Source organism: Stegostoma tigrinum, chromosome 40 (assembly GCF_030684315.1).
Source record: "Stegostoma tigrinum isolate sSteTig4 chromosome 40, sSteTig4.hap1, whole genome shotgun sequence".
Lineage (NCBI taxonomy): Eukaryota > Metazoa > Chordata > Chondrichthyes > Orectolobiformes > Stegostomatidae > Stegostoma > Stegostoma tigrinum.
In genome coordinates, this window is record NC_081393.1 from 1,261,691 (window position 1) to 1,275,211 (window position 13,521).

Here is a 13,521-nt window from a genome sequence, read left to right on the forward strand (position 1 = left end):
ACGTTTCGGGCCTAGACCCTTCATCAGAGAGGGGGATGGGGAGAGGGAACTGGAATAAATAGGGAGAGAGGGGGAGGCAGACCAAAGATGGAGAGTAAAGAAGATAGGTGGAGAGAGTATAGGTGGGGAGGTAGGGAGGGGATAGGTCAGTCCAGGGAAGACGGACAGGTCAAGGAGGTGGGATGAGGTTAGTAGGTAGATGGGGGTGTGGCTTGGGGTGGGAGGAAGGGATGGGTGAGAGGAAGAGCCGGTTAGGGAGGCAGAGACAGGTTGGACTGGTTTTGGGATGCAGTGGGTGGGGGGGAAGAGCTGGGCTGGTTGTGTGGTGCAGTGGGGGGAGGGGACGAACTGGGATGGTTTAGGGATGCAGTAGGGGAAGGGGAGATTTTGAAACTGGTGAAGTCCACATTGATACCATATGGCTGCAGGGTTCCCAGGCGGAATATGAGTTGCTGTTCCTGCAACCTTCGGGTGGCATCATTGTGGCAGTGCAGGAGGCCCATGATGGACATGTCATCTAGAGAATGGGAGGGGGAGTGGCCTCCCATTCTCTAGATGACATGTCCATCATGGGCCTCCTGCAGTGCCACAATGATGCCACCCGAAGGTTGCAGGAACAGCAACTCATATTCCGCCTGGGAACCCTGCAGCCATATGGTATCAATGTGGACTTCACCAGTTTCAAAATCTCCCCTTCCCCTACTGCATCCCTAAACCAGCCCAGTTCGTCCCCTCCCCCCACTGCACCACACACCCAGCCCAGCTCTTCCCCCCCACCCACTGCATCCCAAAACCAGTCCAACCTGTCTCTGCCTCCCTAACCGGTTCTTCCTCTCACCCATCCCTTCCTCCCACATTTCCCTAAGAACATCTGTTCCCAATTTAAGTTCCTGCCTAATAGCATTGTTAATCCCCCTTTCCCGTTTAAATATTTTCCCATACCGTCCGCTCCTATCCCTCTCCATGATTATAGTAAAGGTCAGGGAGTTATGATCATTCGAGTGGGTGAGTGATTGAGCAAATGCATGGCAAATAAAGTATAATGTGGACAAATATCAGGTTATCCACTTTGGTAGCAAAACAGGAAGGAAGATTATTATCTGAATGATGACAGATTGTGAGAGGGATCGATGCAATGAGACCTGGGTGTCCTTGTACTCAAGCCTATGACAGTAAGCATGAAGGTGCAGCAGGTGGTGAAAAAGGTAAATAGTCTGCTGGGCTTCATATCACAAGGATTCAAGTTCAGGAGGTGCAATCTTTCAGGGCCTTGGTGAGACTACACTTGGACTGACACCTGCAGCTTTCGTCTCCTTATCTGAGGATGTTGTAGCCAGGGAGGGAGTGCAATGAAGATTTCCCAAACTGATTCCTGAGATGGCAGGAATGAAGCATGAAGAGAGAATGGTTCGGTTAGGGTTATATTCACTGAGTGTAGAAGAATGATGGAGAATCTCGTAGAAAGTTATAAAACTCTAACAGGACTAGACACAGTAGATGCAGGAAGGGTGTTCCCAAAGACCAGGAAGTCTAGAACCAGGAGTCACAGACTAAGGATACAGGGTAGACTGCAATGAGGAGAATTTTTTTTTACTCAGAGAGCAGTGAACCTATGGAATTCTCTACCACAGAAAGCAGCTGGGGCCAAAACAGTGAATATTTTCAAGAAGGAGTGAGATAAAATTCTTTGGGCTGAAAGGATCTATGAGCATGAGCAGAAAGCAGGCTGGGGGACAAGAGTTAGATTATTGACCATTACGATACTGAATGATGAAGCAGGATCAAAGGGCTGAATAGCCACTCTGCTCCTATTTTCTATGTTTTTATCAATGCACATGTGTTGGTGGAACAGTGCACGAGTATGTGATAGAACTGTATGTGAACGCTTGGTTGGGCAGCATTGAAGAGTATTTGGTGGGACTGTGGAGCATTTTTTCAGTCATATAGGTTTGTAAAGACAGATTGCTGATTATAAGTTTGGACGCCAAGCCCCATCAAGGATATTACAGGAATGTTGGAATTACTACATTAATAGAATTATATTTTGGCAGATTACGAATGTGCTTTGAGAATGAGGTAATTATTTTCAATTCTTGACACATGTATCCCTGCTCTGATGGACTATAGGAGATGAGGGTCTGTCTGCATCCGGCCTCTTTGCTGATGTTAAAGATCCCACCGCATAATGTAAAGATGTTGGGGGGGTGGGTGGGGAAGTTCTGTCCTGTCTTCTGGGCCATTCACTTCTTTCAGTGATTCAAAAAGTGACCTAGCTGCCACTATAACGCTAGCTGTGTGATCCCTTCACACATTATTGCTGTAAAGGCAACAGTAAATATATTTAAATTGTGAGGAAGAGGTCCAGTACATTCTGGTGAGTGCCATTCTTGTGCAGTCAGGAACTGATAAACCAATGGGAGCATATCTCTTAACTCTTAAGAGAGGGAATGACTAGAAATGATCTACTTTCAGAATCACAGATTGCTATCCTACACAGAAAGGAGAGTTCCATACATGAAAATCTGAAGGTCCCTTTCTGAAGCTTTGGTTTTCTGATGGCTTCATAATTCTCTTCGGCCTTTCTGTTTCTTTCTAGTACACGACAGTGAAAAGCTTCATTACTCTGTGATCCGAAGCCGGTCATTGGGAGTGCTACCAAGGCAGGACGCATCACTGGAAAAGTAAGCCAGCCAGCCAGCCTCACAATCTAAAACAGCCGTTATCTACCCCACAACCCAGGGCATATGTCCCTCTGAATTCACCTGCTTGTGCTGTGATTTCCACTTTATAAACATGGAGATTTCTTTTCATTGGCACCAAGTCACATTTCTGCCATGAACCAAAAAAACTGTCTGGGAGGCACTCAAACCTAAATATCTGTCCCCTGTTTGACCACTGGCACAATGACCTTCCATGAGCTTATCGCAAAGGACTATTGTCAAGTTCTGAAGACATGTGAGGTGGGCTTAAAGATCAAAGTATAGAGAAATGAGCTAATATTCAGATACTAATCGGAATTCAAATATCCAGGACAGATTTTCTGAGAAGTGGCAATCTCAGCAGTTTGCCAGTTGGGTGCCCAGGAAGTTGGCTGCCAGATGGGTTGAGCAAGGTCGCCACGTAACTAGGATGCTACTTAAAACACAGTGCCAGGTGGTTGGGGTGCCAATGAGGAGAAGGGTACTAGACGGTTAGGATGTCGAGTAGGTAGGGGTAAGGTGTCAGGGTGCACGGTGGCATACGGGCTAGGTAATTGTTACAGTGTTTAGGATAGGTCAGAGTTGGGTGGGAGAAATCAGGTCTGGCAGCTGAGGGTGGGGGGGGGGGTTGCTTTTGGGTACAAAGTCGGTAAAGGGTGTTCAGATTACAGGAGGTAAAGAGGGGAAGGAATGCATTGGGTCGAGAGTAGGGAAAGGGTACCAGATCCAGCACAGGGCAGGGGTGTGTCGGCTTCCGGGAGTAGGGAATGGGGAGCATGAGGGATCGGGGTGGGGGGTGTGCATAGTTGTTGCTATGAGTTAAGAATGGGGTCAGTTGAACAGTTACTTAGGAGTTAGATTATGTATTGAACAGACTAACGCTTCCTGAGTAACTATTTACTTAATTTCAATGGAAGGCACTGAATTCTGTAATTTAAATGGAGAATTTTGGAGGGTCCCAGGCAGAAGGGAATGATCCTTTGGAATTTTCACTTGTCCAGGCAACTCCTTCAGAATCTGCTGTGTTTGGAATTCAACAGGTTCCCAATGTGTGACTCCCATCAATGCTGAAATAATGACCGTCTCGTGATTGGGAAATCTGGGCCACTCCCACGCTTAATTTTTAAGTTTTATTAATTTAAATCATGAGACAATATAAAACTTCAAAAAAACTTACAGAGGAGAGGTGGTCAGATTTGAGGGGTGACAATTGGCAAGACTCAGGAGAAACAGCTCTACCCACAGGTAGGTAAATGTATTTAGTGTGATTGTTTACACAGGGAGCTTCCATTATAAATTGCTCATAGAAATACAGATTACAATAGTTGAAAGGTGTTACGTTTTTATATTTCATGACTATTTACTATGGTATTTGTGAAACTGGAGATTCAGAAAACCTATCATTATGTCAACTACAAATTAATAATAATGAGTTTGAACATTGATTACCTCAGTACTGAGCCTCCCGGCAGTGAGGCACTCCCTCAGTACTGCACCGGGAATTTTAGCCTGAACTGTGTGATGTAGCTTGAGAAGTTGGAGTTGAACCTATAATGTCATGATCAGAAATCACACAACACCAGGTTATAGTCCAGCAGGTTTATCTAAAATCACCAACTTTCGGAGCGTAGCCCATTCATCAGGTAAAGTGACGAAGGAGCAGCGCTTCAAAAGCTTGAGATTTCCAATAAATCTGTTGGACTACAACCTGGGTTCGTGTGGCTTTTCATCTTGTCCACCCCAGTCCAGCAGTAGCACCTTCACATTATAATTTCATGACTCACAGTTGAGAGGCCTTCTCATTGGGGTCCAGTTATTGCAGAACACTACCTTAGAAAATGGTCTTAAAAACAAAGTTGCTGGAAAAGCTCAGCAGGTCCGGCAGCATCTGTGGAGGTGAAAACAGAGTCCAGTGACCCTTCCTCAGAACTAGAAAATGGTCTGTTAGTTCCCTGACCTCCTAATTCACGTTTTCAAATAGAAAACTGGATTGCATGGCACTGATTATTTATCCTCAAGAACTGTGAGGCCCATAATTTGCCTAAGTACTGACAGAGAGTGTAGAAATACTTCATATTGAATTTGCGTATTGTTTAGTTGTCAGCTCACATTGCAGGCAGCAGTCCCGCCACAATCCATTGTAAACAGTATTTTTCATGACAAGCTTACAATGGGTTTGATGTCAAATATCCTCTAACTAATAGAATTTACAACGGGTGCCTGCCAGCGATGACAGATTATTTGGAACGTGTTCATGGAAGCTGAAAAACAATTCATCAGAAACAGAAACAAAAAACTGCAGCTCCGAATGGAGACATAACTGCCCCCAGCTTCCCCTCTTTGCCCTTACAACTGCTTAAATTCTATCCTTATCCCCCCCCGAATCTTGTTGCCACTATCCTCTATCATCTGACCCTCCAGTCTCTCTCCCGCTCTCCTTTCCCCATCCCTCTTGTACTCTCTCTCTACTATCAAAGATGAAGTCCAAACCTGAGTCCTCGAATAGTGAGTTCTGGCTGTACCAGAATCAGGATTACTGGGAGCCTGGGGAATGGACAAAATAATGAATTTACTCCTGAGGGTGTTGTACACCCAACAATCTTCTTTCCTGTGGTTTCTGTTTCACTTGGGGTTGCCACAATTCTGGTTGAACATTTTACTGCACCTGTACTTGTTAGGTGGCCATCTCCCAATTGTGCTGCTTTAAAATCTCTTACCACCACATATTTCCATCTGGTTTTAGGCATTTTTCTTCCTAGGAGTCCCAGCCCCATATCTACCTCACCACAATTTCCCCTTCTCTGCAAAAGATAACCATGTCATTTCGATCTCTTCTCAGCTACTTTCTTTGAAGCTTCCTTAATCTCCACTATCACCTGTGCGCAGAATCACAGAATTGCTGCTGCAAAGGAAGAGGCCATTCAGCCCAATGTACCTGCTTCAGATCTCCAAATGAGCCACACATTTAACTCTCCTGCCTTCTCCCCATGACAATCATGATGTTCCTTTTCAAAGAATTGTCTCATTTCCTCCTAAATGTCTTAATTCAACCTGCCTCCAAAACATTGTCTGAGAGTCTATTCCAGATCCTGATCACTTGCTGTATGAAACAGCTTTTCGAGTCATTGCTCCTTTGTTTTTCACAATGCCCAATGTTCTGCACTATCCAACAAGACTGGCCTCACAACTCTTTTGTGGATTCTTCCTTTCAGTGTCACCAGTACCTCTCCATTACACAACAGACCACTGCACTTCTTCCAAAACATCCAAACATTATTAATCTCTTTTTTAATTTCCATGCCTAAACTCCCATCTAAAGTACTAGTCTCTGACAACTCCACTCTCTCGCTCAAATTGAATGTAGACTTCCATATTGTTCCGATCGCAGCTACCTAGGGACACCATCTACTATAAGATTTATTAATCGATCTTATTTCATTTCACTATCTCAGGTGCAGTGTAGCCTGCCCTCTGGTCAACTCCAGGGCATGCTGTCCTAAGAAACTATCACGAGAAAAACTTCTCACCTTGGCTATCTTTATACATCTGATTTTTTCCAGTCTACATGGAGGATAAAATCCCTTGTGATTATCCTTACACATATTTAAAAATGACTCTCAATATTCTATCCTTTGTACTCCATCCTACTGTGAGGTGACTTACAGGTGTACACCGCTGTCACAAGTGACACCTCACCTTCATTCCTCACCAATACCCAAAATGTTATCCATCTCCAATGTGCTAATACTATCATTAATTAACACAGCTACTCTCCATCCTTTCCAAGTTTCCTGTCTTTCCTACCCTTCAACTGCAGGTACTAATCTATGTCATTGTGCAGCTATGACTTTGGAGTAACTGTTAGATTGGATGAATTTATTTGTATGTGCACAATAGTTCATCTATTTGTTCCAAATGATATGTGTGCTCAGATACAGCTTTGTTCTATTTTTTTTGTAATGCCTAGTCTTCGCTGTTGATTTATTGTTAGAATTGACTCTTTATCCCTTCATGTCACAGTTTGTCATTTCCTGTCGGAATAATTTTCTACCTTGTTTTGTTTCGACTCTTTGATTCATCACATCTATCAAACCTTGAATTTTTGCTCCTTATATTTAGTTTAAATACTTCTCTTGTTCCCTAATTGTACATATCGTCAACGATACAGAACATCAACTCCAGCACGGTTCAGACCGACCCAGCAGTACAATCCCCACTTTCTGCAAAACTGGTGTCAGTTCCCCATGTACTGGAACCACTGCTATCAAACCAATTTGAGCAATGGGTCAATTTCATCTATTGTATTAGCTATACGTCAATTACACATCTGGCTCAGGTCGCTTGTTCCTATTCAATCACAGCATGCAGATGTCACTAGCTGGGACAACAATTATTGTCCATCCTTTACCTGCCCTGAAGGCAGTTGAGAATTAACCACATTCCCGTGGGTCTGGAGTCACAAATAGGCCAGACCAGGTAAGGATGTTAGATTTCTTTCCCTAAAGGACATTGGTGAAGCACTTGGGTTTTTGCTGATATTTGGCAGTGATCATCGTTAGACTCTTAATTCCAGTCTTTGACTGAATTCAAATTCCACCACCTACTATGGTAGGATTTAAATCCAGATCCTCAGAATCTGGATTTCTGAAATCATTGCCTCGTAATAATAACCATCACTTCTGTTCTCATCCTTTTGTATCCATCAATTATCACATTTGTGATGCTGCTTCTTAATCTGGCACTACCTCCTTATATTGACAATTCAGATTCTCTTTCCTTGTCCTACCAAAGGAAGGACCTACATGGACCACAAGGACTAGATCCTCCCCCTCCCACTGTAAGTTCCTCTCCAGTGCTGAACCAAGGAACCGAGTGAGCAAGACAGTTGTTCAGAATCTTGTTCTTTGCTGCAGAGAACAGTATCATTGACCCTCCGTATACTGTCCCCGATTTCCATCATGTTCCTTTTTGCTTTACCCACTTAAATGGCTTCCTGAGCCACAGTTTGTCAATTGATCCATACATCTGTCAGCTTTCAAGCTCATCCAACAAAGCTCAAAAAACAATAGACAATAGACAATAGGTGCTGGAGTAGGCCATTCGGCCCTTCAAGCCAGCACCACCATTCATTATGATCATGGCTGATCATCCACAATCAGTATCCTGATCCTGCCTTATCCCCATAACCCTTGATTCCACTATCTTTAAGAAGTCTATCTATCTCTTTCTTGAAACTATCCAGAGAGCTGGCCTCCACTGCCTTCTGGGGTAGAGCCTTCCATATATCCACCACTCTCTGGGTGAAGAAGTTTTTCCTCAACTCTGTTCTAAATGGCCTACCCCTTATGGCCTACCTGTTGGACAATTGCAAAGGCTGATGGTCTCACAATCCTGGTCCCTCACCTGCCTCAGTTTCAGTGACACTTTCCCAACACGAACTGTAGGTTAAATCAGAGCAAATACTGAGAGGTTTCACTGCCTCCTAATACAAAGAAACCAGGGAACTTTCTCTGTCCCTGATGCATCACAGTGTCATATTTCAGTCTCCAGTTCATAAGCTCTTAGCTGAAGATATTCCAGTCCCATTCTGGTGAATCTGTGCTGCACCACCTCGAAGGCCAATATATCCTTGTTGATATATTGCTCTCCTAACTCCTGGGAATTGGATATTGACCATTCCCAATTAGGCCTCATCCCTTAGAGCTAGTTGGAGGATGCTGCAATTATAGCTGATTTATTGCGCAATTTGAAGTTCAAAGTTCTGAAAGGTGAAAATCACTTGGCTTACTAAATATAAATAAGTCATCAGTGAAAGATGAAGACACATGCATTTTTTAAACAGGTGAATGAGTTATGAAGGCTATTTATCGCAGGAGGAACTACCAGACTCATCCTTTCCTCATTATTTTACCCACCTGTGCTTTTAACGTTCTCTCACAGATGAAAGGGTGAAACAAGAAGGGGAAGTGGTGAGGTGGTGGCGTTATCAATGGACTAGTACACAGAAACTGAAGCTAATGATGTCAAGACATGGGTTCAAACCCCACATGGCAAAGGAATCAAAAGCTGGTGTAACCACAACCAGCTGAACACTGTCAATGGTCGTGAAAACCCATCTGGTCACTCATATCTTTTAGGGAAGGAAATCTGATATCCTTACCTGGGCTAGTCTACTAAAGACTCAAGACTCACAGCAATATGGGTGGCTGCAAGCCACTGGATTTGATCAAATTGCTCTGTTGTATCAAAACCATAACAAATTTGAAAGAAAGCAAAGAATAAAAATCATGAGGGTCATGGACAGGGTGAATAGACAAGGTCTTTTTCCCAGGGTAGGGGAGTCCAAAACTAGAAGGCATAGGTTTAAAGTGTGAGCAAAAGGATTTAAAGTTACCTAAGAGGCAACTTTTTTAATAGGATGATGCATGTGTGGAATGAGCTGTCCGAGGAAGTGGTGGAGGTTCATACAATTACAATATTTAAAAGGCATCTGGATGGGTACATGAATAGGCAGGGTTTAGAGAGATATGGGCCAAAAGCTGGACTAATTTAGGATATCTGGTCCACATGAACGAGTTGGACCGAGGGGTCTGGTTCTGATCTGTACAACTCTGTGACTTTATTCTATGACCATTCAGCATCACTAAAAGCCACAATGGAAAACTCAGCACAATCAACATTGAAGGTCCTCCACATGAACACCAGGAGGCTTGTGCCAAAAAGTGGGAGAGCTATCGCAAAAGACTAGTTATGCTCACATAAACATGTATTACAGACAATGGTCAGATACTTCCATGAGGTGTATTCCATGTTGAACACCATTTGGAAGTACTGAAGGTGGCAATGTCATAGAACTTACTCTGGGTGTGGGACCAAGCATGGTTCTGTAACACCAAGCTGTCCAAATCTTAAAGGTCCTAGCTGATACAGTAGGTCAGAAATTATTGGTTGGAGTAACTATCACAGATCCTTGTGGAGACGAAGTACCATCCTAACTTTGAGGATAAGTTCCATCATGCTGTGTGGCATTATCACTGTGCCAAATGGGTAACCATGAGGTGTTCCGGGCCATCAGCAACAGCTGAATTATATTCAACTGCAACCTCACAACATCACCATTATGTAGGCAGATCAATCCTGGTTCAATGAAGAGTGCAGGAGGACATCTCAAGGTCAATCCCATATACACTTGAAAGTGAGCCATCAACCTAGTTAAGCTACTAAAGAGGTCTATTTGTCTGCTAAACAATTGGAGCAGCAAATGATCGACAGAGTTAAGCCACTGCTCAACCAACAGATCAGTTCTAAGCTCTACTGTCCTGTCTCATCCAAATGTGAATGATTATAGTTTTCAAGAAGATTTGTAGGTTGCATTGTGGATGAGGTTGCAGATATGCTCGCCAAGCCGGTGGGTTTGGTTGCAAACATTTTATCACCCTGATAGATAACATCATCAGTGCGCCTCCGGTGAAGCATTAGTGTTCTGTCCCACTCGTTATTTATATGCCTCAGTCTGTTGGGGTGGTTGATCATTATGTCCCATTCGGTTTCTCAGTGATTTGTACACAGCGTTGAATTCAATGTGTGTGTTGACGGAGTTCAGGTTGGAATATTAGGCCTCCAGGAATTTCTCGGTCTGTCTTTGTTTGGCTTGTGCGATAATGTACGCGTTGTCCCAGTGAAACTAGTGTTCCCCGGTGTCCGTGTGTGGTGAGTCAAGTAAGAATTGGTCATGTCTCTAGGTGGCTAGTTGGTGCTTATGTATCTGTATTGTCACTTTTCTTCTGATTTGGCCAATGTAGTCTTTTTCACAGTTCTTGCACGGTATTTTGTATATTACACCAGTTTAGCTGGTTTTGGGTATGGGATCCTTTGTATTCATTAGTAGCTGTCTTAGGGTGGTCGCTACCTAGGGGTCTGAGTAGTCTTGTGGTCATCTCTGAAATGTCCCTGATGTGCGGTAGGGTGATGAGTGAGTCTGGTTGTGTTGTATCTTCCTGTCGTGGTGTGTCTCAGAGGTAACAGCAGATTGTGCCTCTCGGGTATCCTCTCCTTTTGAAGACTCCGTATAGGTGCTCCTGTTCTGCTTTGTGTACATAGAACATAGAACATTACAGCACAGTACAGACCCTTCTGCCCTCGATGTTGTGCCGACCTGTCATACCAATCTCAAGCCCTTCTAAGCTACACTATTCCATGTACATCCATATGCTTGTCCAATGACGACTTAAATGTACCTAAAGTTGGCGAATCTACTACCGTTGCAGGCAAAGCGTTCCATTCCCTTACTACTCTCTGAGTAAAGAAAGTACCTTTGACATCTGTCCTATATCTTTCGCCCCTCAATTTAAAGCTATGCCCCCTCGTGCTCGCTGTCACCATCCTAGGAAAAAGGCTCTCCCTATCCACCCGATCTAACCCTCTGATTATTTTATATGTCTCAATTAAGTCACCTCTCAACTTTCTTCTCTCTAACGAAAACAGCCTCATGTCCCTCAGCCTTTCCTCGTAAGACCTTCCCTCCATACCAGGCAACATCCTAGTAAATCTCCTCTGCACCCTTTCCAAAGTTTCCACATCCTTCTTATAATGCGGTGACCAGAACTGAACACAATACTCCAAGTGCGGCTGCACCAGAGTTTTGTACAGCTTCACCATAACCTCTTGGTTCCAGAACTCGATCCCTCTTTTAATAAAAGCTAAAACACTGTATGCCTTCTTAACAGCCCTGTCAACCTGGGTGGCAACTTTCAAGGACCTGTGTACATGGACACCGAGATCTCTCTGCTCATCTACACTACTAATAATCTTACCATTAGCCCTGTACTTTGCCTTCTGGTTACTCCTACCAAAGTGCATCACCTCACACTTGGGTTACTGCAATGTGTTGTGGCTCATTTAAATAGTGTCCTGATGCAGCTCTGTTTGTGGGAATTGAGGTAGTTACCAGCATAATTGAGTATCTGGTCCGTATGTATGGTTTCCTAAATAAGCTAGTCTTGTAGTTCCCCATTGTTTTTACGTTCTACTACTATGCCCAGGAAGGGTTCTCGGTTGTTGTTCACTTCTTTCATGAATTTTATCCCGGTAAGGACGTTGTTTATGTGTTGGTGGGTTTCTTCTAGTTTTGGCATTTAATAGTCACAAAGGTGTCATCCACAAACTGACCCAAAGTTTGGGTTGTATAGTAGGGAGCGCTGTCCATTATAACCTTTGCATTACTGCTTCTGCAATCTGTCCTGATATTGGGGAGATCCCTTTGGTGTTCCGTTGAATTATTTGTATATGCTGTCATTCAAGTGAAATGGCTTGTGTGTCACAAATCTAGTAATTTTATGGTGGTGTTCTCATTGATCTTGTCTGCCTACATGATTCTTCCAGTAGTGTAGCACTTGTCTCTTTGGCTCGGTCAATGTTACTTCGAAGGATATCATCACCTGGTCCTTTTCAATCATTCACGACGTTGAGGAATTCTTGGGATTAGTGGATGGATTGAGGCCACAGCACTTTGGTAGTAGTACCAACCACTCAGCAAACCATGGCATATAAATAACAAGCAGGACAGATCACTGACGCTTCACCACAGGCACACTGATGATGTTACCAAGCAGGGTGATGAAATGTCTGCGATCAAACCCACTGGCTTGGCGAGCAACTCTACAACCACTACAATAATATGAATGATGGTGGGCAATTAAACAATCAATAGTAGGTGAAGGCTCCACAATATTCCCATTCTCAATGCTTGGAGCATATCAGTGAAAAAGATAAAGCTGAAGCATTTGCAATAATCTTAAGTTAGAAGTACCAAGTGGGCGATCCATTTTGACCTCCTCCAGAGGTCCCCAGCATCACAGAGGCTAGTTTTCAATCAATTTGATTCACTTCATGTGATAGCCAGAAATGGCTGAGCAGCCCATAGCCTTTGCAGTATCCAATGTATTGGAGTGGTAATGTCTCTTGTTGAGGAAGACAGAATACCAGGATGATCTTCTGGAGACATGGCTCAAATCTCACCATGTCTGATGAAGCAGCAAGAATAAAATAAACCACAAAAGCCTTTAAAAATAAGCCAAATGGCAACCATCTGGTTCATGTCCTTCTCAGAAAGGAAATCTGCCATCACAGCAATATGGTTAAGTTTTAGCTGCCCTCATGGCAATTGGGACTTTACAATTAATCCTAGCTTAATGTGCGACACCTACATCCTATGAACGGGTAATGGTGCAAAGATAGGTTACTTCCTGGCTCAGCAGCATCTGCATAACATCTGACCATGTGTAGCACTAGGGAGCCAGAGCAAAACTGGACTTGCTGGATTGAGGGGTTGAGTTTTCCACTGGTTGGAGTCATACCTGCAATAAAGGAAGATGGCCTGATTGATAGAAATCAGGTATCTCAGCTCCAGGACATCGTTGCAGGAGTTTCTCAGGAGTGTGTCCTTGGCTTGACCATCTTCAGCTGCTTCAGTGGTGACCTTGATATTTTGACTGGAACAAGGTCAGCCAGATGGGCCTCATAGAATGTGAGTTCCCTGATTGGGTTTGTTAACCTGGTCCCATCAGGGAGCCCTGGCTGACTGACAGAAACAGGTGGGTCAGAGGTCTTGTTCACTCTGAGAGCTGGCTCTGAGGGACCTGGATCAGCATCAAAGACTCTCCACGTCTAATAAAGGGTGGCTTGGTGAAGGGATACCGGCCTCTCAAGAGTTATTTCACTTACCTCCATCAGAAGGTCAGAGGAGTGCAGTCTTCAATCTTCAGCACCAGATCATCCTCAAACTTTCGCTTATCCAGAGAAAACAGCCTGAGCATATCCAAGA

At 43.8% G+C, this 13,521-nt stretch overlaps 1 protein-coding gene across 1 annotated transcript in view; it reads left to right on the plus strand.

The window, feature by feature from the left end:
* Positions 1 to 13,521, plus strand: part of LOC125447947 (calcium-activated potassium channel subunit alpha-1-like) — a 121,414-nt gene that overhangs the window by 64,327 nt on the left and 43,566 nt on the right. Inside the window, exon 20 of the mRNA XM_059641092.1 lies at positions 2,597 to 2,681. Within this exon, the coding sequence (XP_059497075.1) occupies positions 2,597 to 2,681 (85 nt within the window). The remainder of the gene's footprint in view (positions 1 to 2,596; positions 2,682 to 13,521) is intronic.